Source organism: Herpailurus yagouaroundi, unplaced genomic scaffold (genome assembly GCF_014898765.1).
Source record: "Herpailurus yagouaroundi ecotype Mexico unplaced genomic scaffold, PumYag 28, whole genome shotgun sequence".
Lineage (NCBI taxonomy): Eukaryota > Metazoa > Chordata > Mammalia > Carnivora > Felidae > Herpailurus > Herpailurus yagouaroundi.
The window spans coordinates 100,128,391-100,150,007 of record NW_024412376.1 but is presented as its reverse complement, the minus strand read 5'-3'; the positions used below and the strand labels follow the sequence as shown (position 1 = coordinate 100,150,007).

Sequence of the window (21,617 nt, the reverse complement as noted above, 5' to 3'; positions counted from 1 at the left end):
ACCTACCCCTCACGGTTAGTTAACATTTAAAGTACCTTCCTCAAGAATACACATTCTAGGAATGGGTAATTAGCATTTGAAAGTATCTAGTCAAAGTTTACCATCCAGAGGTACTTCCATAAGCCCTTAAAACACAATGGAAATTAGAAATGAGCTCCTAAGTGGTGAAAACGTTCATGTTAGTACAGCTCTGAATTAAAGACCAGTCACCATGGCTGTATGTCTCTAGAAAGATCACACTGCTTGCCAGGCAGAGTAAGAAGAGTGCTGGACTTAAGCCATTATAGAAGGAGAAAGGGAAAGGAATATCAATGGTGTTGCAACGAAGTGATAATTATGGGTCTTGGACTCCATATTGACTAAGGAAGAATCTGAGGACAGGAAGTGAGTGATTCTTGAAAAAGAATGATTAACAGATCAGAGATCTCAACAAAGTAAAAGAACTGCCAGATTGGGAATACAATGGCAGATAAACTAATAAAGAAAACGAAATACTCAAAGTCAAGATTTGAGGTGTTACAGTAATTGGTGATGACAAATTATTAAAGTATATAATAAAGAGCATTCGGCCACACTGAAGAATTTGCTGGTAAATATAGCTAAAATTTTGTTATCACATAAGTAATTGCTATCATTGTGACCATTTTCTGTTCATAGAAAACTGCATATAAAGCATTTTGAAACCAAAAACAAACAGAAACCATGAAATAGTATACTCTCACGTGTATTAATTTAAATCTATTAAACTTAGCTACGTGTGCTCTAGAGACAAACTGCCTGGGTTCAAATCCCAGTTCGGCCATTTACTGGCTGAGTGCCTCCATTTCTACACTGGTAAAATGGGGCTGTTATTAGTACCTACCTTCCAGGATTGCCCAAGGGCTATATAAGTGACTACATGTAAAGGGCTAAGAATAGTGCGAGGCATGTGGTAAACACTAGATGAATGTTAGCTAGTATTACTGAAGGTTAAGACTTTGCTACTTTCATGGTAAAATTCTACCAAAAACTAAGGAGACTAAAGTAATGGACTGATTTTGAGATAAGGCATTTGCTCAGAGCACACATTTAAATAAGTGTAAGAAATAACATTTCTTATTAACTAGTTTGGTTTATAATAATAACCCTACTTGTTGCACTAAAACATTTCAAGATGGCAGAACAGCCTTTCTTAAACCTAAAAGGAAGGTAAATATATAGCTTAATAAACTATAAAGAAATATAACCTGCAATGACTGGTGGTGATACTTGAGTTGTCTGTCCTGTAACTGCTTTACTATTAATTGGTTTTGCAAAGATCAGCTTCGTGATTACTGGACCAGAGGTTGGTGTTCGAGGCTTCTTAGCAATCTGAAATATATAAATAACTATGAAGGCCATTTGTTTCTGTAAAACACCTATTCAGTCAAAATTAAACAGAAGATTGATATACAGAAGTACATATGAAACCGGCTCATTTAACAGAATATATCTAAATATTAATGTTAAAAACATCTAAAATGCAGCCATTCATCAAAATACTAATATGATCCCATCCTTAAGCCAATATATAGCAATACCTTTACATTGTATTGTAAATCCTTACTTTAGTCTGTAGGATAATATGCATATGATGAAAACCAAAAGAGTATTTAAAAATAATTTTAATGCTTAATAATGCTTAATAATAAACAATAATAAAACATGACAGCAATATTTTCTCAAAATAACAAATTATTCAGTAATAAAAAGATAGAGTCAGTTAAGAAAGCATAGTGCAAATGATGAAGCCACCTGTAAATGCAATTACATTGGCCCCTGGAAGCAAAATATGAATACACATTAAAGACAGGTTATGATTAGATCCTCAGCTTTAGATCTATATATTAGGGTAGATAAACAAACAACTGAGTAAGTTAATATCCTAGGATACAAAGAGACAAGTTTGGCAAAACAGACTATTCTGAAGACAAAGCCTCTAGAAATACCATTTGCTAAAATACTGTTTATTAGACTATCAATTCTTTGAAGGTAGGGTCTATATTTATTCATTCCTGATCTTAAATTATATTGGCATCCTGTTCACCTGAACTAAAATTCTCCACAAGTCAAAGAGGATAGAGTTATCAATGTTTTAATATTGAAATTATCAATGTATGCAAAGATATAGCTTCTTCTAAAAGTTAAAAGCAGAAATTTAGTTGTGATAGGGGAGACATTAAATATTTTGTCAGATATGAAAACTAAGGCCCTGAAATTGCTATTATTGGAAATAAAGACTTAAAATGAATAAACATGAGGGGCACCTGGGTGGCTCAGTCGGTTAAGCATCCGACCGGCTCAGGGCATGATCTCACGGTCCGTGAGTTCGAGCCCCGCGTCAGGCTCTGTGCTGACGGCTCAGAGCCTGGAGGCTGTTTCGGATTCTGTGTCTCCCTCTCTCTCTGACCCTCCCCCGTTCATGCTCTGTCTCTCTCTGTCTCAAAAATAAATAAAAACATTACCAAAAAATTTTAAATGAATAAACACGACCAATTTGAATAACATAAACATACCAGAAGCTGCAATGGATCACAGACCTAGAAAAATATCAGCGTTGTGCTCAAATTATAAACTAAATAATACATTACCTTATACTTAGAATATATTACTTTCTTACACTCAGAACATGTTACTGACAAAAAAAAATATAAATGAAATACAAATCATTTTTTAAAAAAACAAAACAAGGAGATCCATTACTGTATAAAAAAATACCCGGCTTGGGGGCACCTGGTGGCTCAATTGGTTAAGCATCTGACTTCGGCTCAGGTCATGATCTCACAGTTCATGAGTTCAAGCCCTGCATCGGGCTCTGTGCTGACAGCTCAGCTAGGAGCATGGAGCCTGCTTCGGATTGTGTGTGTGTCTCCCTCTGCCCCTCCCCTGCTCACGTTCTGTCTCTCTCTCTCTCAAAAATAAATAAACATTAAAAATTAAAAAAAAAAAAATACCCAGCTTGCAAAACTGATATATCCAAATAAATGTATAACCATTGATGCAATTTGGGAGACATAAAGGGGATATATTTCCCAAATGTATTTACAGGCCTAAATTCTAAAATAAGTTAGAATATGTCATCTATTGACTTATTAGTAATCTCTAAAGATAAAAGTATTGATGTTCTTAGAAACCCATGTCTTATAATAAACATTCTTTTGGAGCTTAGAGTATTTCTCCATTTTTAACTGATTTTCACAATCATATGACTATATGAATACTTACCAATCAGGAAAAAATGTAAACAATACAACCAAAGGCACATTAATTATTCAAATGAATAATTCCAATTTGCCCCTGTGGCTACATTTCTTTAGTGGCTCATTGTTGAAAATAACAGTTTATAGTTCCTTCAAGGAACTATAATAATTTGTATTATAAATTCTAAACTACTCTAGAACAAAATTATTAAGTAAAACAAAACATAAAGTATCACTTTTAATAAATTTATCTAATCAACAAAGACAAAAATGAATCAAAAAAGGAAATTTACAAATATAGCCCAATATATAATCAAATAATACATGCAGGTAATAATTGGCATTGTATTATATAGACTCAGCAACTAATAAGGAGCTATATTGTTCCAAACTCTTAGTTATTAATTACTCTTACACACTACGCACAAGAAACATGGGAAAGTGTTTATATATCTGTAATTAAGTGTAACTATACCTCTTTGTTACTGCCTCTGGCCTCAACTGTCACCTCTTTCCTTCATTTCTCAAGATGGGTCTCCTTCTTCCACCCTTACCTGCTGTCCATACCCTAACAGTTTCAATACTCTGATTAAACTTAAGACAACGCTGAGGATTGTCTAGGAAAAAAACCAGAGAATCATATACACCGTGTAATACTAAACCACATATTCTGGTGCCTAAAGAGGAAACATAGATGTGTAGCTTCTTATTTGTTGTTTTTTTTTTCTAGGCTTTAGAGCTTTGTAGCTTTTTACTTTTGAATTGGAAAGATCTGATTTGCCTAAAAATAACTGGACAAGTGGAACAATATTCTAATATTCTAAGTTTTCTTCTGTTTTTGTTATTTTTTTAAAATAGAAGTTCTTTTTTTAATAAACAGAATCAGGTTTTATAAAATTAACAATAAATGCTTTCACTGTAAGTACTTAGGGGACTGTAATAGAAACCTTGTAGATACAAGTAAACTGGTCATGAAACAGCATGCATACATTGCTCTAATAAATGAAAAAAAAATGACATTCTGATTTTCATTATCAGTTTATTGTGAATGTGGTTATGATCCACATCTCCAAAGCCAGATAAACTCTGGTAAACTAATAAAAACAAGTTTCAAAACTGATTTTAAAAAGACAAGATACTTGACAACAAGATGCTTGATGGTATTAGTATATCTCATTCAAGAGATTCTCATCAAAAGAAGTAAAAGGAAGTCAGAGATAAGTGACAGATGATAATGAACAAGAAAGAAAAGGGCACTAAATATTTAATAGTGGCAGGAGGAACATGGGTAAATTACAAGGTTTGAGAAATCATACAAAGTGCTTAAATAAAAAACCCAATAAAAATAAGCTTCTAGTTATTTTGCCAACCTAATAACCAAAACATTATTTCTAATATCAGCAGTGTGGATAGTTCCTCAAATCTTCCTACTGCTTTATATACCTGCATGAGTTCTCTAACTCACACCTCCTTTTTTCTGGAAGATGAACCTTTCAAACAGGGAATGCATTTGTGTTTCCTGATATTAAGTGGATCATTTTATTTTAAGAGCAGTGGTGACCTCAAAAGGCCTATTTGAGCATAAAAAACTGGGAACCATTGAATGTATGCTCTGTTAACCTTCTATCTTAGGATCCTGTTCATACTAACAATAGGAACCATTCTGAAGGATCCTTGAAGTTTTGAGAACTACATCAGTACTATCTTTTACTATGTATTTCATCATGATCAAATAGCCATCTTCCAGCTAAAGCAAAAAACTCAGAGAAGTAACCGATCCAAAGTTCCACAGGTGATAGGGTAGCACAGAGGTCACTCAAATCCAGCTGGTCCAATTCTAAAGCCAGTATGTTACCTTCCATCATGTGACACTGCCTCTTCCACACTGTAAACACGAGTGATGGCAATGGACAGTAAACTGCAAAGAGGTGGCACACGCTGGCTAGTATGTACTATTGCTGGCTCCAAGGGTTTCTCAGAGCAGCAAGTTTTCCTAGACTTTGGCCATCTGTTAACTGAAAAATATTATGTCTGAATGATTTTTTGACAGCCTAGCAGCAACTCTGGTATCTTTATACCAGCAGAGCATACGTGCAATCAAACTACTACTGAGAATAAAATGCATTTAAAAATGAGGAAAAAGCTATAAATACACTAAATTAGAAATTTAACAAAAATTAAGTTTGCTCTAAGTCCTCTAGCAAACATTTTCAAAGCATTAGACATATCAAATTTTACAAAAAAAACCCCACAAAATTACTAAAAGCAACATTCAAAAGAATTCAATAACAACTATGCATTTAATTACCCTACAAACACAACTAAGAATCAATTTAATTTTTAACATGCAATTGAATTAATAAGCCCCCTTCTTTTTTTTTTTTTTTTTTTTTTTTTTTTTTTTTTTTTTTACCTGTACTGTTTTTAACTGTTGGGTCTGTAACACAGAGGGCTGAGTTGTTGTATTAATCAGTTGACTTCCTGGGGTCAATGCTGAGACACCAATGACAGGTTTCACCTCTGGCCTCCCTCCAATGGTAACTACTTTAATTTGCTGCGGTGGTAACTTAGCATCTCCTGACTGGGCCTGAGTTGTAACTTTCTGAGCCTGGGGTAGTTGGCTATGGGGTAGTGCTAAAACAATTGGTGAACCAGACTTGCCCAAAGTTGTTAAAATTAACTTCTGTCCATCTGGTTTAAGGGTCTGATTGCCAAGTTTAAGATCTGATGTCTGTGATACTTTGTTTAAAATAATCTGATTGGCTGATATAGTCACAGGAGTCTGAGCACCAAGTTTTTGAAGGCCACTTGGAAAAGCTGGTTTCACTGTGGTATTAGAATCTGCTTTAGTAATTGTGGTATTCACTGCAACTTGGTTAGTGTGGTTACTGTACACTGTGATTGGTTCCGTGGAAATGGGCGTGGCTGTAGAGTCACCAGTAGAATTTATGTTGACAATTTCTTCCAGTTCTGTCTCCATGGGAATTGGGGATGAAACAATAACAGCCTCAATACTATCATCATCCACTAAAGTTATACCAGTGTCCATTATCTCCTCTGGAAGCAAACTATTCACCTCAGCTGGCACCACCTCCATGATCGTTCTCCAGCTAGAAAGTTGATCAGGCGCTGCAATAAAGTTGAAAATGAATAAATTACTAGTTTTCAAAACAGATTTAAGAAAAAAAATTATTTAAAAAAATGCATGTGACAAAATCATTATTTATTACTGATGTATAATTGAGCGACAAACTTGAAACTACTGACAAACTTGAAAACTGCTGATTCACACAAAGAAAGATTAAAATGTAAACAAATATTGGAAAATATCTTTTTTTTTTTTTATTTAAAAAAATTTTTTTTCAATGTTTATTTATTTTTGGGACAGAGAGAGACAGAGCATGAACAGGGGAGGGGCAGAGAGAGAGGGAGACACAGAATCGGAAACAGGCTCCAGGCTCTGAGCCATCAGCCCAGAGCCCGATGCGGGGCTCGAACTCACAGACCGCGAGATCGTGACCTGGCTGAAGTCGGACGCTTAACCGACTGCGCCACCCAGGCGCCCCTGGAAAATATCTTCAAATCTCTAGGGAGCTAGGTCCTAAAATGAGGGTAGTTTGCCATCTATAAAAATCCATTAAATACTCAAAATAATGTTAAAGGAGTTCCAGAGTAATCCATCTCAGCAAGTGCAGATTAAATGACTTATTTGGCTCAAGTCTGATCAATTAACTTCATACCAAAAACAACTTTATTTGGAAAAAAGATTCTCAAATCCTCCTTGGCCATTTAAAATGTCAAAAAAGAAAGCATTTAAAAGGCGTAAAAACCAGTCTCATTACAAAAAAAGTGGTAATAATAATAAAGCAGATTACGAACAAATCAGAACTATGATGCTTTTATTTATTACTTTTAATGTTTTTTAATGTTTATTTTTGAGAGACAGATGCGCGCAGAAGGGCAGAGAGAAAAGGGGACAGAGATCTAAAGCGGGCTCTGCGCTGACAGCAGTGAGCCCGTCAGCCCAATGTGGGGCTTGAACTCATGAACCATAAGATAATGACCTGAACTAAAGTCGGACACTCAACCGAGTCACCCAGGCACCCTGGAATTGTGATGCTTTTAGCCAAAGGTTATGTAGAACTTCCAATAAAGAAGTCAGTACCCTTATCTAAACATTACATCATGATCATGACTGACTAAATAGTAATGTTGCTTGCCCATACAACATTAAAGATCCACAGAAACCTAATCAGCATTCTTTCTCCCATTTTTTAAAATACAAAAATACAATACCCATTCTGAGATTAACAGACATGAGCAACAAATTATAATTAGCACTGACAGATACTAATAGGGCCAAAATTAATCATTATTGAGTGTTTGCCAATGACAGCACAATTTATCCTCACAACCATTCTGAGACAGTATCATTACCACTCCCATATTACAGATGAAGAAACTTAGATTATAAAATCCGTCCCAGGTCACATAACTAGTAAATGATAGAGCCCAGACTCAAACTCAGGATATGTTTTATGATACCAAAGTTCATAATTTTAATCACAAAATTACATTGCCTTAAACTTTTACCACTGATATTTTTTAAATGAAGAAAAAAACAAGTCTACTCCTTTACAGTCAATCCCCTACCCCAAACATCCCAACCTACACAACCACTACTCTATCTCTATAGATTAGTTTTGACTTTTGCCCATTCTAGGATTTCACATAAATGGAATCATACATTGTGTACTTGTGACATAAAGGAACCATGCAATACGACTGAAATTTATCTTCATTCCTTCACTTACTACAAGTTCTGTTCCTTTTTTTTGTTGAGTAATATTCTATCATATGAATCTACCACAATTTGTTTATCCATTCACATGTGAATGGACGTCTGTAGTGTTTCCAGTTTGGGATTCTTATAAATAACACTGCTAGTTTGTTATGGATATATATTTTCATATTTTTTGAATAAAGACAAAGAAGTAGACTTGCTGGGTCATAAGGTAAATTTATTTTTAACTTTCCATGAAACTGCCAAACTATTTCCCAACTTGGCTGTACCACTGTATACACCCACCAGCAATGTGCAAGAGTTCCAGCAGCTCCACATCCTCGCTAACAACTGGTATTATCAGTCTTTTTAATTTTAGCCATTCTAATGGGTGTGAAGTGATATCTCATTGTGGTTTTCACTTGCAATGCCCAAATGACTAATAACAATGAGCATCTTTTTATATATGCAGTGTATTGTGCATCTTCTTTTGGTTTTTTTTTAATTTTTTTTAATGTTTTTATTTATTTTTGAGACAGAGAGAGACAGAGCATGAATGGGGGAGGGGCAGAAAGAGAAGGAGACACAGAATCGGAAGCAGGCTCCAGGCTCTGAGCCATCAGCCCAGAGCCCGACGTGGGGCTCGAACCCACAGACCGTGAGATCGCGACCTGAGCTGAAGTCGGATGCTTAACTGACTGAGCCACCCAGGTGCCCCTTGTGCATCTTCTTTTGAAAAGTGCCTGTTAAAATCTTTTGCCTTTAAAAAAATATACTGGCTTTTTTTGTCTTCTTTTTTTTTTTTTTTTTAATTTTTTTAACGTTTTATTTATTTTTGAGACAGGGAGAGACAGCATGAACAGGGGAGGGTCAGAGAGAGAGGGAGACACAGAATCTGAAACAGGCTCCAGGCTCTGAGCTGTCAGCAAAGAGCCCGACATGGGGCTCGAACTCACGGGCCACGAGGTCGTGACCTGAGCCGAGGTCGTGACCTGAGCCGAAGTCGGCCGCTCAACCAACTGAGCCACCCAGGCGCCCCGCTTTTTTTGTCTTCTTATTGAGTTGGATAAGCTCTTTATATATACTATAAAATTATCAGTCACAATAACTTGTAGCTCAAAGGAATGACTAGCATTTTGAGACTTCAAAGTACTAACATTTCTCTACATGCAGCTCTTTCTGATCAGGAGAATCCCCTCAGATATTTATGGGAACTTAAAGTAGACATGTAAAAACATCAACACCAATTATGTCTTTAGCAATGGGAGTCACAATAGTACATAACAACAAAGGGCCCAACCCATCATGTCACATTAGCTTCCCTCACCTACTGCAAACAGTGCCCAAGCCCCATCAGTTGCATCTGCACACTCTATTCCCCACAGAATAAGGCAGGATGATGACTTGGGTGCCAGTATCCAACAGAGCCATGAAGTTTTGACTCCCTGCTCTGAATCTCCACCAGTATATTTAGACACGTGGGTATGGCCTTTGGTCCCCGCTTAAGGACAGGGAGATCTTTGCCCAATCTCTATTCATCCCTCTCCTTAAAGCATCTGAAGTCAAGGTGTAGGAGGAGGGAGAAGTTCAAGTCACAGAAGGAGATATGGTTTGGCAATGAATTTACTTTCAGTTTCAATTACCCACAGTTCCAACTCAACTAAACAAACTTCTAATTCACCCAAAATTCTATATCCTCTGATACCAATATCTCAGCTTTCGGGATCCTTAACTCAGTGACTACAGCCACACTGCCTTTCAGCTGGGGCTATGGAGTTGAGTGTACAACAATCAAAGCACCATTTGGGCTCTCCGTTCAGACCCTAACTATCCATTAAGAGACAGAACACTGGAATACTTCCCCTGCCCCTGCCACCTTTGCCCACTACTTGGGTGACAGCATTCACTACTAGATGCCAGAATCTTTTCATATCCCCTAACCTAGTCGACATGGCTCTCATCCTTCCTCTTTCATAAAGCTATGTCTCTGCCAGCACTCCATTTTCATGGCCCAAACTGCCAAGACCTGTGAGCAATCTGAGATTTCAGACCCTCTTTGTAAGCTAACTGAGTTTCCTGTTACCATTTCACAGATACTGGCAGACCACACAGTAGTCCTAGGTAGAGACACAGGACTTACTACATACAGTATAGTAGGAACATGAGAGAATCATGTTTGTATCACAACTAAGAACCCTGAGCTCAGAGAATCTGATTCATTTGTAATGGGCTGAAGCACACCTGCCCTTTTGTCCACAAGAAGATATTATCTTTATTATACTGCACAATAAGCAAATCTGCCCTTGGCTACAGCACGAGTCACTATTTCTACCATTCAAGGCTGTTTGCTATACAAACATCCTAGAAATGATCATTTAAAAGGGCAGTTGCTGCCTCAGTTGCAGAGGTGCAGGAATGCAAAGAGCAATGGAAAACTGTCTCCGAACAGTATATCTCTCTACTTACTTATCTTAGTAATGTTTTATATTTCAAATGTACATGTCTTGCACATAAATTCATCCCTACGCATTTCATGTTATTTGATGGATTGCAATTGGTTTTTCCATTTTCAAATTGTTGCTAGTATATACAACGATTTTTTTTCATATTGTTCATGTAGCCTACAACCCAGGTAAACTCACTTATTAACTTTAGTTTTTTGATGTAGATTCTTTAGGATTTTCTACAAACACAATCCATGCTGTTTGAGAATAATGTCTGTATTTCTTCCTTTCCAGTCAGTGTGTCTTTTATTTCGTTTCCTTGCCTTACTACACTGAGTAGGACCGCCAGTAAAATGTTTAATAAAAGTGGTAAGAGGGGCGCCTGGGTGGCGCAGTCGGTTAAGCGTCCGACTTCAGCCAGGTCACGATCTCGCGGTCTGTGAGTTCGAGCCCCGCGTCGGGCTCTGGGCTGATGGCCCAGAGCCTGGAGCCTGTTTCCGATTCTGTGTCTCCCTCTCTCTCTGCCCCTCCCCCGTTCATGCTCTGTCTCTCTCTGTCCCAAAAATAAATAAACGTTGAAAAAAAAAATTAAAAAAAAAAAAGTGGTAAGAGCAGACATCTTTGCCTTACTACCAATCTCATTTGTTAGATATGGGTTTTTCACAAATTCCCTTTATCAGGTTCAGGAAGCATATTTATATTCCAGTTTTTGGAGTTTGGTTGGTTTCTTTTTTTTCCCCCAATCATAAATGGATATTTCTGTCATATGCTTTTTCTGCAAATATTGAGATAATCACACAACTTTTCTCTTTTAGCCTTGAATTATATTGACTTTTTTATTATGAAGCCAATTTTGCATTCCCGAAATAAGCCCTATACTCAGTCATGATGTATTACATTTTGTATATATCCTTGAATTCTATTTCCTAATATTTTGTCTGCATTCATGAGGGACACTGGTGTGTAGTTCTTTTTCTTAGAGTGGCTGTTGGGGCATATGCTTTCCTCTTCAATTTTCAGGAAAAGTCAGCATAGAATTGTTACCATTTCTTCCTGAACTGTTTGTTAGAACTCAACAGTGAGTCCATCTAGACATAAATCTTTGTTTTTTAAGTATAAATTCAATTTCTTTGGTAGATATAGGGTTATTCAGGTTACTCAGTGACCTTTGATATTTGGTAGTTTGTGTCCTTCAAGGAATTTATTTCTTCTAGGTTGTCAAATTTGTTAGCATTAAATTATACATAATATTCTTTCATCTTAATGTCTGTAGAAATGTCAACTCTTCATTCCTCATTTTGGTAATTTCTGTGTTTTTTTCTTTCTTTCTTTTTTTCCTTAATTAGTCTGGCTGAAGATGTATCAATTTTATTGATCTTTTCAAAGAACCATTTTGGCTTCACTGACTTTCTCAATTCTTTGTCCATTTATTATTTAATTGACTGTTACCTTTATCTCCTTCCTTCTACTTGCTTTATGTTTAATTTGTTCTTTTAGAAGCTTAAGATGGAAGCATAGATCAGGGTTCAGTAAAATATAGTCCACAGACCAAATCAGGCCCATAGTCTGTTTACTGCTCTCCAGCTAAGAATGGTTTTTGTATTTTTAAATAGCTGGGGGGAAAAGTATATATAAATTATATAAAACAGATTTACATGGCCTCCAAAGCCTAAAATATTTCCTATCTGGCTCTTCCCAGAAAAAAGTATGTCTAAAATTCTTAGTTTCACGGCTTAAACCTTTCTTCTTTCCTAAGAAAAATAAAAACATGCTATTTAACTCCCAAATATTTGAGGATTTTCTATCTTATTACTGATTTCTAATTTACTACTTATTGCCAAAGAATGTGATACTCTTTCCATTATTTCAAATTAGAGACTTATTTTATGGCTCAGTATATGGTCTATCTTAGTGAACACTGCATGTGCACCTGAAAAGAACATGTATTCTACAGTTCCTGAGGGCAGTGTTCTACAAATGTCAATTATATCAAGTTGGCTGATAGTGTTGTTCATATCTTCTATTTTGTCACTTTTTCTTCTTCTATCAATTAGTGAGAAAGACTGTTAAAATCCCTAGATATGATTGTGGATTTTTCTTTTTCTCCTTGTCTGTGCACCTTTGCTTCATATATTTTGAAGCTTGCTATTCAGAATGTCTTTTTATTTGTCCTGTTAAAAAAGACTAGGAATTACAGGATTGGAGTCTCCCTTGAACTAGGAGTAAAGTTCAAACTTCTAACAAGAAAAGGTCTGCTTGACTTGGCCAGTCTCTATGCAGTACAGGGCCTTGCAGAATTCTGGAGCCAGCACACCTCAAAGCCACTGAGCAGACTATGATAAATGCTTTATAGTTAGACATCTATATCTGTTTCAATCAGGGTCACATGCAAGGCATGGTGGCCTGTGCTAAAAGAAACTCTGAAAAGGAGCTGCGGGCATGGCAGGAAAGGGTTTGGCCATGTAGCTACATGAATCATCACTCTAATTTTATCCCTTAGGAATGGAAGATATGTACTAGCACATGCAACCTCATCACCACTGTGTTGAGGACCACTCCAAGAAAAGAGAGGGTTTTCACAAGCCAAGAGGACTGAGGAGCTTTACTTCACCTAATCTGTACAAAGGGTTACACGTCAAGGTAGAGTAGGCAAGAAGACAGAACATACAATGTATTCCTCATGCCTCCAATATTTTTTTTGCTCATAAAACAAAGTTCTAAAAGCAAGGTACAATTCTGGAAGCCATACATTGAGTTTTTCCTTCTCACAGTTGAACATGGTTGAATGGTTTAAGTCTAATGAGAGTTAAAAATTCACTGATTTCAGAAAACCTAATGATTTCTAATATATCCAATTATATTACATTTTAAGTTCTACCTAAAAAAGCACCCTCACTCTCATCTCCACTGTCCTAGGCACTCTGTCACATTACCCTGGTATTTCGATCATAGCATTTACCACTAGAAAGTATCTGTTTATAGTCTGATTCTTCCTCCCCTACTTCTTTAGAATGCAAGCTTCATGAGGACTAGGACTTGTCTGTCTTCATCACTGGATCCCATATCTCCAATGCCTAGAACAGAGCTGCCACATAATAACTTCTCAATACAAATTTGAAGAATAAATCATTTAATCATGGAGAAGAGGTATCATCTAAAATTCTAGCATTATTTACATTGGGGTCTGAAAGATAACTTTGGTTTGTCTATTTGAGTAAGACAGTTATATAATGCTCTAAGACTTCACAACACTTCAAATAAAATAACAAGTTCACAAGGCACAAACTGAGAAATTCCTTTTCAAATAAGTTTTTAAATACTCAGAATTAACTTTTAACTAATACCCTCTGCAATTATATTCATCTTAAAATTGATAAGGTTCTCTTAATTTTTAACCATTTTAAAATTGTTATCAGTCATTTAATTAACAAATACTTATTGCTTCCCAACTTTGTAAGGGCATTATGGATAATTAACCAAAGATCTTGCCCTGACAAAGCTTAGAAATCAATAGTATGGCATGATCACATCGCTTCTCGGCCTTTTGGCTAAGATCAAGTGTAGAATGGCATGATCACAGTTGTACTCTAGGAGGATTAACTTCATCTCAGTATTTTAGTGGACTGGAGGCAGAGAGACCAGTTAGAAGGCTATTACAGTAATTAGTTTGAGACAGAGATTTATGGAGGGTTTGACTTAGGATAGTGAATGATTACAATAAATAAATATAAAATAAAAAATAACATAAGACAGAAATGGCAAATGCTCTATGCTTTTACATCTTTTAAGAGTTTCTCACGGAAGGGAACCTGGGTGGGTGGCTCAGTTGGTTGAACATCTGACTCTTGATTTCAGCTCAGGTCATCATCCCAGGGTTTTGGAATTGAGCCCTGTGTCAAGCTCAGTGCTAAGCATGGAGCCTGCTTCGGATTCTCCCTCTCTCTCTCTCTCTTTCTGTCCCTCCCCTCCACTCATGCACTCTAATAAAAAGTTTCTCATGGAATATTATCAGTGCTGAAACACTGTTACTTTCTTAATTATAGGTGAAGGACAACCTGGGTGAACAAATGTTTTCATCCTTGCATATAACATTATGAAGTGGTGACCTATTGTCATATTACAGGTGAATAATTTGTCAGATCAGACAAAAATATCTGAGTAATAAGAGCTATACTTTTGTACCTAAATCTTACCACCAGCACTAACTGGTTAACTATAACATCTGGATTTTAGCCCGGATTTCTAAAATCAAACACTAACAGCTCAAAAAACGAAGTACATAACTACATTTCTCAAACTAAACTGGGAGGACTAGACTATTCCTGAGGAATATTTGAAAAGTCTGTATTTTCATTTTGATAATATGTGTTAAATAGTGTACTCTGGATCATCTGAATAACCACCTCATACTCACAATCAATGGTACTAGAATTAGGGTGGTCTAAAAAAAAATGCACAGGGGCGCCTGGGTGGCGCAGTCGGTTAAGCGTCCGACTTCAGCCAGGTCACGATCTCGCGGTCAGTGAGTTCGAGCCCCGCGTCAGGCTCTGGGCTGATGGCTCAGAGCCTGGACCCTGTTTCCGATTCTGTCTCCCTCTCTCTCTGCCCCTCCCCCGTTCATGCTCTGTCTCTCACTGTCCCAAAAATAAATAAACGTTGAAAAAAAAAATTTAAAAAAAAAATGCACAGAAGGGTCTTACAAGGTAAATGATATATTTATGCTAAGTAAAAGCCAAACCATCTGTGATTTAAGGAGGAAAGCTTTACAGCATTCAAACAGAGAAAAGTGGTATATCACAGGATATACAGTATATAGAAAACTGCACACCTTGCCAAGGCGGGCAATAGTATATTCACTATGCAAAGAAAGAGTTTGTTTCAGCAAAACAACATCATCCAGGGGCACCTGGGTGGCTCAGTCAGTTAAGCGACTGACTTTGGCTCAGGTCATGATCTCATGGCTTGTGAGTTCGAGCCCTGCGTCAGGCTCTGTGCTGACAGCTCAGAGCCTGGAGCCTGCTTCAGATTCTGTGTCTCCCCCTCTCTCTGCACCTCCCCTGCTTGTGCGTGCTCTGTCTCTCAAAAAATAAATGTTAAAAAAAAAAAAATCATCCATTACCCTAAATTTAATTTGTTTTACTGGCTTTGTAGTTTTGTTTCTATTTCATTTATAAATCTACTTGCATTTTACACTTACTAAAAGCAATAAACATAAAGAATTTATGCTTATATACATCTAAAAATTAAATATTTTAATAAAACTATTTAGGCCAATACTAAGGACCTATACACTTTCTTCCCTTTAAAGAACTATAGGGGCGCCTGGGTGGCGCAGTCGGTTAAGCGTCCGACTTCAGCCAGGTCACGATCTCGCGGTCCGGGAGTTCGAGCCCCGCGTCGGGCTCTGGGCTGATGGCTCAGAGCCTGGAGCCTGTTTCCGATTCTGTGTCTCCCTCTCTCTCTGCCCCTCCCCCGTTCATGCTCTGTCTCTCTCTGTCCCAAAAATAAATAAACGTTGAAAAAAAAAATTAAAAAAAAAAAATAAAGAAGAACTATATATATGTATATTATTCATGCTTAAGACTAACATGGTGGATAAAACATGGGGATTCAAATCAGAAAGATTCATTTCCGAATGTTGGCTCTCCTAGTTGTTTAACACATAACCCCAAGCAGTAATCTCTCTAAGCCTCCATTTACTTGCAGGGTTACTATGATTTAGATGGAGCAAGAGGAAAAGAATTTTCATTTGAGTTAATAGTGTACCACATTCGATATTCTACCAAACAGTAAGGCTTAAGATCTTATCATCTTTGATGTCTCTTCATACAACTATTAATCTGTAATATACATGCATATTATACCTTTATTATGTCTCCTTCCCACTGCAACCAAGAATTGCTAAATCTTTGAAGTTTGGAACCTACTATGGTATCTTTACCTCCATCTCCTTTAACCTACAACACATTCTACAGAAAAGTTACAGAACGTATCTCTCTCGAGTGCATCTCTGAGGCTGTCACTCTCCTATTTAAAAATGTTCTGTAACTGTCAGCGTGCCTGGCTGGCTCATTTGGAGGAGCATATGACTCTTGATCTGAGGGTCATGAGTTCAAGCCCCACATGGGGTATAGAGATTACTTAAATAAAACTTTAAAAAAATTAAATTTTCTGTAACTCTCAAGGTCTTCTGCATTAAAGCTCTACCTAATCCATCCTTCCAACTTTATCTCCCATGGATTCCTAAACTGAAAGTTTCCTGAGACGATGATACTGAGGTATCCTCTATTCCTAGCACAGTATATGACATATAAAAGATATCCAATAGTAACACTTGAAATAAGCAATGAAAATCTATAATGCTCCTCTTCCCCCCAAAAAAAGACACTAGGCTATCTCCAGTAGCATAACTCTTCATCTCTTTCTAGCATACTTCTAACTAGTAATAGACAAATTGTTCTAACTGTAACAAGGTGAAAACTGGCCTTTAAAGACAATCACAAAGAATCAAAAAAGACAATGGTCCTCTGTGATTAAAAGAAAAGCCAATGAAAAAGCATTTTAATCTCCCTCCTTAATTACTTTTTAAATTCTGAGTTTTGCTACTAACTTAGCAGCTAACTGACATGTACCAAATAATTGCAACATAAAAGCTGTAAGAAAAAAACAGAACCAAATCCCGACTGGATAATACAAGAACATCAAATGATTAACAAAAAAATTCATTCACTAAAGCTTCTGAGTACCTCCACAGTTATTTCCTCCAAAAATTTTTTGGTCCCTTATTCTTCTAACGAGTGAAAGCCAAATAAATGGCTAGGCTACATACACACATGCACACAAAATATTTCTCCTCTGAACGAAACACATGATGTATGATATTGTATGTCATTGTATGACATCATCTCTTTGTAGGACACTTGGATAAGGAAAATTACTGCTAATCATAAACATTACCAGTGGGCATTTCTTAAATACTCACTTCTCTGTTCAGGCTCATATATTCAACGTCACTGAACCCAACTTTCCACTACAAAAGCTGGGAAAACTAGAGGGCCCAAATTAATGTATAAAAATTTGATTCAAATGTAACTTTTCAGTAACACTACTGGTGTATGGAAGCAGAAACACTCCTGAGGGATCTGTAGCACAATCTAAAACATACCTGGATCTTTAGGTAACCAAACAAAATTAAACTTTGGCCATCATAAAGTCAATCACTCCAATGCTCCAGCCCTTTAAACAAAGAGCTAACAAGTCCAGTATTCAGAAAAAAGCAGAGGTCTCTATTCATCTCTACCAACTTAATGTCCAGCCATCACAACTTCCTTAACAACAAAGGTAAAACTTGTGAGTCAAAATAGAACTCCCACAGCTGTATTTCCCTTGGATTATAAAATCTACATATTGTAAAATATTCCATAACTTTAGTCTCCAAATTTATGAAATGGAGGGGGGGGCAGGGAAAAACATGGATATAAAATATGACTGACAGTATCTCAATTGTTATTTGCCAAACGGCAGGGGCAAAGGGGTCACTCTATGGATGACAGAGCCATAAAAGAAAAAGACAACATTTTTAATTGTAACAAAACTGGTCCATATGTTTAAAAAATGTGAGCATCCACACCCCAACAAGTTACAGACTACGATCTAAGACACAGAGCTTAAATGCAGAATAAAATGCCTATGCTCTGCCTCCCTAAAGAAACATAGACCCCTATAAAACTGAACATCACCATACCAACACCCGCCACAGTGGATGTTTTAAATATTAAGTAAGGAAATCATGATAAGTGCTAGTGGTTCCTCTAGGCCTCAGCAGCAGCCTTAGGTATAAGAGCAAACTCGAGCCCTCTTAACACTCATAGAATAATGTTGATGTCATTACGAGGCTACTGATTCTTTGCACTCTGGACTAGTCATTCCTTGATCCACAACGCAATTCCTCCCTTACCCACCACCCCCCTAAATAATAGAGATCTCAGTGCAGAGAAGCCCTCGGATACCCCCTTCCCCTCTACCTCCAGCGGCTGCCGCTTTCTCCTCCCTCCGGCTCCGAGGTGGGGGCTCCAGAAGGTCCCGGGCAATTCCGAGCCCGGGCGGTGCTTGTTTTGCCTGTGCACGGTAGCTCCGGCCAGCCGCTTCCTTTCCCAGTCTGCCCGAACTCGAGCGCTACAGGGGACCCGGGGGCCGAGGAGGGAGCCCGGGTGGCGACGCCGCCGCCGCCTCTGGTATGTCAGGGGCCGGGATTGTATTTCGAAAGATCCGCCATTTTCACCTCGTCATCACCATCACAGCTCAGCAGCTTCCCCGACAGCCCGAGCCCGGGCCGCCGCCGCCGCCGCCGCCAGTAACCTCCCCCTTCCTCCTCCTCCCCTCCTCAGCCCTCCCCTCCGGAGAGGCGCACACCCACATATCCGGGGAAACCTCCCGCCCGCCCCGCCAACCTTCAAATGCACAGGGAGATACAAGCGCTCACACAGCCCACGCCGAGACCTTTCACCCCACAGCGAAAAATGGTGCTTCTGCGGGCCCGGCAGCTACGCGAAAGGAAGTCGCTCTACCTGCCGAGTCCCAAGTCCGGCATATTTTTGTTTTGAAGAGCAAAAGCCACACGGAAGGCGGCATAAGGACAATAAAGAATCCAAACACTTTCATTTTCAGTAAAGCAACTTGAGACAGATGAAGCAATGCGTTTTATTCACTGTGCTCATTTCAGATACTAAAAACATGATTAAGACCTTTAATGTCATTCACCGACTGACTGACGTTTTCCTCCACTTCAGCACTACTTTGACAGAGCGATTCATTTCCATATGCATGTCTTATCTCCCCGTCACATCTGTAAATTACAGGCACTGATCCTCCTGCTGATGTGGTCAAGACGACTAATTTTAAAAATAAAGTTTCAACTATTTCTCTCTTCACTTAATTTCATCTGATCATTTCTGTCCGTGTACATTGACTTCCAATTTGTCATTGGTTTAAGGCGTCAAAGCCCAAGTAGGTTTAAAATATATCGATCCTAATCAAGAATGAACAATTTCTAAAATACAGGAAACACGCCTCTAAACAAAAATTATTTGCCAAATATTAAGATCTAAGTCACTAAATTAAAAAAAAATCTGCCGCAGATATATTTGTTCAATAGAGAAAATAAACAGCTTACTTTAGAACAAGACCCCAGAGTTACCCATCTTTCCCACCAGCTACTCTCATTATGCGGATTAATAACTAAAAAAGAACGTAAGCAGTTTTTAATCATCCTAGAAATAACACAAAACCATAAGCTGCAAGGCTTGTGACAGAATTAAAAAGCAAAAACAAAAAACTAAATTGGTTACCTTTTTTATTTTCAGAAAGATTTGCTAATCGCCCATTCAGAAGCTGAATTCTAAACCCACTACTGAACTACAGTATATACTCTGAAAGATCTACCTGAAATGAGCAAACTGAATTTCAAGGTTGAGAACAGGGTCAGTCTACTGTCTTTTTTAAAAGTTAGTCTAAGTAAGGTGGAAGTTGAAAAAACCATTTCATTTCCTTACCTTTCTTGAATGACAACTCCATATAAAAGCCAGTAGATTCAGGCTTTAAACTAGTGCTATCTACCACCCAGCCCAATCGCTCTTTACCTATGCAGCCTGCTAGACTACGATGAGAGTCTCAAGTGTTCCCAGTTTCTTCGTCTTTAAACTTTATTCCCACCCCCACCTCCCGCAAGCCCCGTCCATCCGCACTGTGCTTGGTGTTTACCGTTGCTTGGCCAAGCTAAGTCCCGGCCCGCTCCCTTACCCCGTGCACCTCGGGGACATTATGACATTTAGATGGTGGGCTTCGCGAGGAAAACGGACACACACGAATAAGAGATCATACAAAGGGGCGCAGGAAGAACGGGGCGGCGGGCAGCAAGGAACGGAGAGGCTGGTACAAAATGACACAGCAGCAAAACCGGTTCCCAGAAACCCAAGGCTGACACAGTCTGCTACTCTGGCCACGCAAGGTGCGTGTCAACAGCCGCCGGAACTCTTCCTCCAGACTGCCGGGAAGGGCGGGCGGCCGCCCCTGCGCCGGCCTTGCCGGGTGACAGCCGCCCTCCGGGGTGCAGGCGGGAAGAGGCCGAGCCGGGAGGGGTCTCCCGCCCCTTGAGGCCCGGGGATGAAGCGCGGCAGCCCCGGGCGCCAGGTTCCCGCTCTCCGCCAAGACCCACCAGCCCAGGCTCCCAGAAGGGGCGGTCCGGCGCCCTCCGCCCGCTCCACCACCCGCAGTGGGGGCCGGCGCCCCCTTCCCGCCCGCCCAGATGTCCCCACCCCCAGAGCTGACACTTACCAAAGCCGGCGGCGCCGCCGCCTGCTCCTCGCGCCGCGCTCCCTAGGCTCCCAGCAGCCGCGGCGGCGGCGGCGCCTCCGAGACACAGACCCGGGTTTGTTCAAAATCACGCGCCCAGCGCCATTCCACCGCCGCATCCCATAATACGCCGGGCCCTCCCCGCCCGCGCGCCCCTCTCTGCCCGCCCCTCTACTCTACCGGCCCCGCCTCCCCGGCTGGCTTCCTTCGCCCCGCCCCTTCCGCGGCGCCTTGCCCCTCCCCTTGGCAACGCGAGCCTCGCGTCATTCCGCAAGGCGCGGGAGTACGCGCCAGCTCCACGTGACTCCTAGCGGGCGTTCCGTCAAAGCTTTCGCAGGGAAAGTTCCATCTGGCAGAGCTGGGAGGGGGAAAGCCGGGTTGCGCCTGCAGTTGAGAGACTGCTGCATCTTCTAGCTTTCCTTGTTAGGAAGTCAGTGCTGTAGGTGTGATTTCCAGCAAACTGTCACTGTTTAATGTGCTTCGGTAATCAGTATTCATAAATGTCATCTCTCGTTGTTTTTAGGCTTTAATTTTGCAGAGATTGCTAAAAAGTCCCTGGGAGACCACTCAGTTAAACTTATTTTGAAAGGGATTTTTGCAATGTGTAGCTAAGACTAACACCATCAAAATTATTGCATTTAGTCACCTTTTACTTCTTTTATTTTTCCCACTGTCCATGATTAAAAAATAAAAGACAGGGGCGCCTGGGTGGCGCAGTCGGTTAAGCGTCCGACTTCAGCCAGGTCACGATCTCGCGGTCCGTGAGTTCGAGCCCCGCGTCAGGCTCTGGGCTGATGGCTCAGAGCCTGGAGCCTGTTTCCG

The 21,617-nt window shown here is 39.3% G+C and overlaps 1 protein-coding gene across 6 annotated transcripts in view; it reads right to left on the bottom strand.

Moving 5' to 3' along the window:
- LIN54 (lin-54 DREAM MuvB core complex component) overlaps positions 1–20,930 on the bottom strand; it is a 77,879-nt gene extending 56,949 nt beyond the window's left edge. For 2 of the 6 annotated variants that reach the window (XM_040479571.1, XM_040479595.1), the window contains exons 1-3: positions 18,470–18,720; positions 5,632–6,347; positions 1,227–1,350 (exon numbers count right to left, since the gene is read on the bottom strand). In XM_040479571.1, coding sequence (XP_040335505.1) covers positions 1,227–1,350; positions 5,632–6,315 — 808 coding nt within the window. In that variant the 5' untranslated portion in view covers positions 6,316–6,347; positions 18,470–18,720. Of the gene's footprint in view, positions 1–1,226; positions 1,351–5,631; positions 6,348–18,469; positions 18,721–20,777 lie in introns of those variants that run through there. The other 4 variants (XM_040479581.1, XM_040479607.1, XM_040479602.1 and 1 more) reach the window with 4 other exon arrangements.
- Positions 20,931–21,617: the final 687 nt, after the last annotated feature.